Source organism: Myotis daubentonii, chromosome 16 (genome assembly GCF_963259705.1).
Source record: "Myotis daubentonii chromosome 16, mMyoDau2.1, whole genome shotgun sequence".
Taxonomy (NCBI): domain Eukaryota; kingdom Metazoa; phylum Chordata; class Mammalia; order Chiroptera; family Vespertilionidae; genus Myotis; species Myotis daubentonii.
The window spans coordinates 27,282,870-27,286,201 of record NC_081855.1 but is presented as its reverse complement, the minus strand read 5'-3'; the positions used below and the strand labels follow the sequence as shown (position 1 = coordinate 27,286,201).

Genomic DNA, 3,332 nt, shown 5'->3' with positions numbered 1-3,332 from the left:
TGCAGTTCCGACCGGCTATGCCAAGTTATGCCTAGCGGCCCACTAAGTAGGCAAACGGAGAACCCTGGCTGCAGCAGCTCTCCTCCCTCTCGGCCCCTCCAGGAAGCCCCATCCTGAATTTCAGCCCCATCCCCTCAGCTTCTCCTCTTTACTCAGCTCCACACTCCTCCTCCAGGCTTCCCAATCCCACAGCTGCTCCCCGCTCCCCACACCACTCCTCTGACATTCGCATTGTTAAGCAATTGTACAGACAGCAAACCGAGTCTTTCGGTTTCAAGCTGAAGCTCCCAGACAAGCCAGCTTGGGCCACTTCACTCTCCCAGGCACGTCTCTGACCACCCTACCCACGGGCCTCCTAGACCCTCCTCTTGGGCCCAAGCATCCTGGACATCTTTTTGCTTCCGACCTGCCATCGGACCCATGGAGACCTGGTGTCCCCGGCCTCTCCTCTCCCCACTCGGAGCTCTGAATCCACACGAGAAAAGGAAGCAAAGAGACTTCCACACCTTTGCTAGCAGCACCTGCTCCAGCAAGCTCCCAAAGCCGCTGGAACCATCCAGGCTTCCTGGGGCCCCACACCCCCTTCTCTGGCGGTTTTAGCTTCAGCCCAGCCCACAGGATGCAGTGCCTGATGGCACTTCCAAGCAGAAAGAGAGGGAAAAAAATGCCACCTCGTCAATGACAAGCTGTTCCAATCAGGCAGCTCAGACACCAAATGCCCTGGACAACAGACAAATCAGGCCTCCTCCCTCTGGTTGGGAGGAGGCCCACTCAGCACATGGGGAGACGTGAACCCCCACGGCAAGCTCCCTTCTCACCCCCCACATCTGACCAGACAACAGTGCTCCCTCCCAGCAGGCAGACTTCTCCCATCAGTTCCAACAACTCTGGCCAACTACCCTCTCCCCTGCTCCAAAGCACAGGGAGACCCCGGAACAAGCAGGAGACCACTGGCGTGGCTCTTCCCAACAGGACCGAGCACACGAGTAAGCTGAAAGCCAAGTACTCACCGTGGTGAAGTCTTGGTGGCCACACTCCTGCCCTTTGAACTTGCAGTAGAGCATCATATCCTTCAGGTCGTGGCCCACGCGATGCAGGAACTCCAGCATGCTGAACTGCTTGGGTCGGTAGTGTTTGAAGTTGGCCTTCTGCCGCAGGGCCTCCAGCACAGCGGGGTCGGCCAGGTGGGGGTCCGGGATCTGCAGGTTCACGTCGAGCAGGGCCAGCAGCTCGCCGGCATGGTACAGGTCATTGGTGGTGAGCCTGGAGAAGCGGAAGCCGTTGAGGTTGCAAAGGGTCACAGCTGGGAAGACCAGACTCTGGGCCACCACCTCGTCCACCTTGGTGACGTGCTGGTAGGAGAAGTAGTAGGACACCCGCTCGGAGCTCTCCACCAGCAGCAGGCCCAGGGAGCACACGAAGGCCACGGCCCAGAGCACACGCCGGATGGTCAGCGGCCCATACACGAAGATGTGGCGGATGCCGTGGAGGGTGGAGGTGTTGGCAAAGATCTGGAGGCTAGAGGGCTGCAGGCTGCCCTCGCTGGGGCTCTCCTTGAGGTCCATGGGGACCCTGTGCAGTTCCGCCACTGGCTTCAGGTTGATCAAATTTCAGAGAGTTCCCAGTCCTCCAGCTCAGCTTAAAGCTTGCCGTTCAAGGGAGAGAACCCCAGACGAGCATCAGGCCAGGTGCGGTGAGTTTATCCTGAGAGCCCAGCCGCCAGCTGACGGGGGTGAGTGTTTATATAAAACCCATTCAAACTCTAGCTCCTGATTTTTTCCAGGCGATAAGGAGGGCTGGTTTTATTTAGGGAGACACCAAGGTGATGTGGAAGAGATGTGGGTGGGAAGGGAGAGCTTAGCCAATGGAAATACAGTCCTCCCCCCTACACACGCCACTAGAGACAAGATTAAAAGCGAGAGCGAGGGAGAAAATGCTTAAAACAAGTCGCTGAGCAGCTCGGAGCCTGTTAACCAGTGCATGATGCCCCGTGTTAACCATCCCGGAGATGTCAGGGCGGCCACGCTGATGCACTGCGGGCGGGCGCAGCGGCCGAGCCTCCCAGCCGCTGCCGCCACCGCCGCCGCCGCCGCCGCCGCTCGGTCCTCTCCCCCGCGCTGTTCTGGACTCCGGATTCCGCTTCTCGCCGCCGGTCTCCGTCCCTCCTCTTCTCCTCCTCCAGGCCCCCTTTGGGGGGCAAAATTCCAAATGCCGGCGGCCGCGGCTCGGAGCGGAGGCTGTGCGCGGCCGCGGAGAGGCGAGGACCAAGGCTGGAAGCAGGGGGCTCGCTCGCTCGGGGACTCGCCTCTCCCCGCCTCCCGGAAGAAAAGCAAGACCCTGAGCGCACGGAGCGAGCTGGCCTCCCTCACCCCTCCTCCTCCAAGCTGCTGGGGGGAGGGGCAGCGGGGAGGGCGGGGGCGAGGCCTGGTGGGGGCTGGGGGCCCGGGCGAAAGTTTCTTCGTAGCCTCTTTTAAAGGTTGCTAATGGGGGCTTCTCCCCGAAGGTGGAAAGCCAGCCCTGGAGTGAGGACGTGACACCCCGCCCCCGCCGGTGGCAGAAAGGCACTTGATAAACTCCCTTGAGCCAGGTACGCGGGTGGAGGCAGCATTCCTTTGCACCACGGTGTGTTGTTCCCAGGTCAGTCTCAGCCTGGGGGCTCCGGAGGGGAGATGCTGCAAACGGGGGAGGAAAGGGCAATCTAAAAACCACAGTTCCTCTGCTAAAGGCTGGAGGGTACATCCCCGGGAGCCCGAGCCCCGCCTGCAACAGAAAAGCCAGGCGCCCCTTGCAGCCCCCAGAGAAAGCAACAAGTAGCCTGCCCCCTCCCCGGGCAGAGCCTGCAGGAAATTGTAGCTGGGGGGAGGGGGGTGGAGAAAGGCAGCTGGGGTTCTAGGAGGGCTGGCTGCATTCCCTTTGGGGTGTGTGTGTGTGTGTGTGTGTGTGTGTGTGTGTGTTCTGCCCCAGTATATGCCAGATGGAAGCACAGCTAGATCTATAGGTGGGAGCAAATGACTGGGCTTGCAGCCACCTACCTCTTTTTTCCTGAAAATCCACTGGAAGTCCGCCCCTGCTAGCAGGTGGGTGTGGCTTGCCTGGGTCTGGGATCAAATGACTGGGACCTATAGAATCAATGATGTTAAATCTTCATCAGGAGTTAAGGAACAGAAAGTCACAGTGGCCAGCCCAATGCATCCTGCCAAGCTGGGCAAAGCCACCTGGAAGAGCCTTACTGAGCCAACCTCGTGTCCCCAGGGCATGCCAAGCTTAAGTAACGCTCCTTGGGACCCGGTGGTGAAGGCAGCAGCTTAGGGAATGACCCTCCTAGTAGGTAT

The 3,332-nt window shown here is 59.9% G+C and overlaps 1 protein-coding gene across 1 annotated transcript; it reads right to left on the bottom strand.

Moving 5' to 3' along the window:
- Positions 1-872: 872 nt before the first annotated feature.
- Positions 873-2,162, bottom strand: LOC132219293 (acid-sensing ion channel 2-like). The gene has a single exon (XM_059671665.1). It carries the CDS (start codon positions 1,563-1,565, stop codon positions 873-875), a length of 693 nt encoding a protein of 230 aa, XP_059527648.1. The 5' UTR covers positions 1,566-2,162.
- Positions 2,163-3,332: the final 1,170 nt, after the last annotated feature.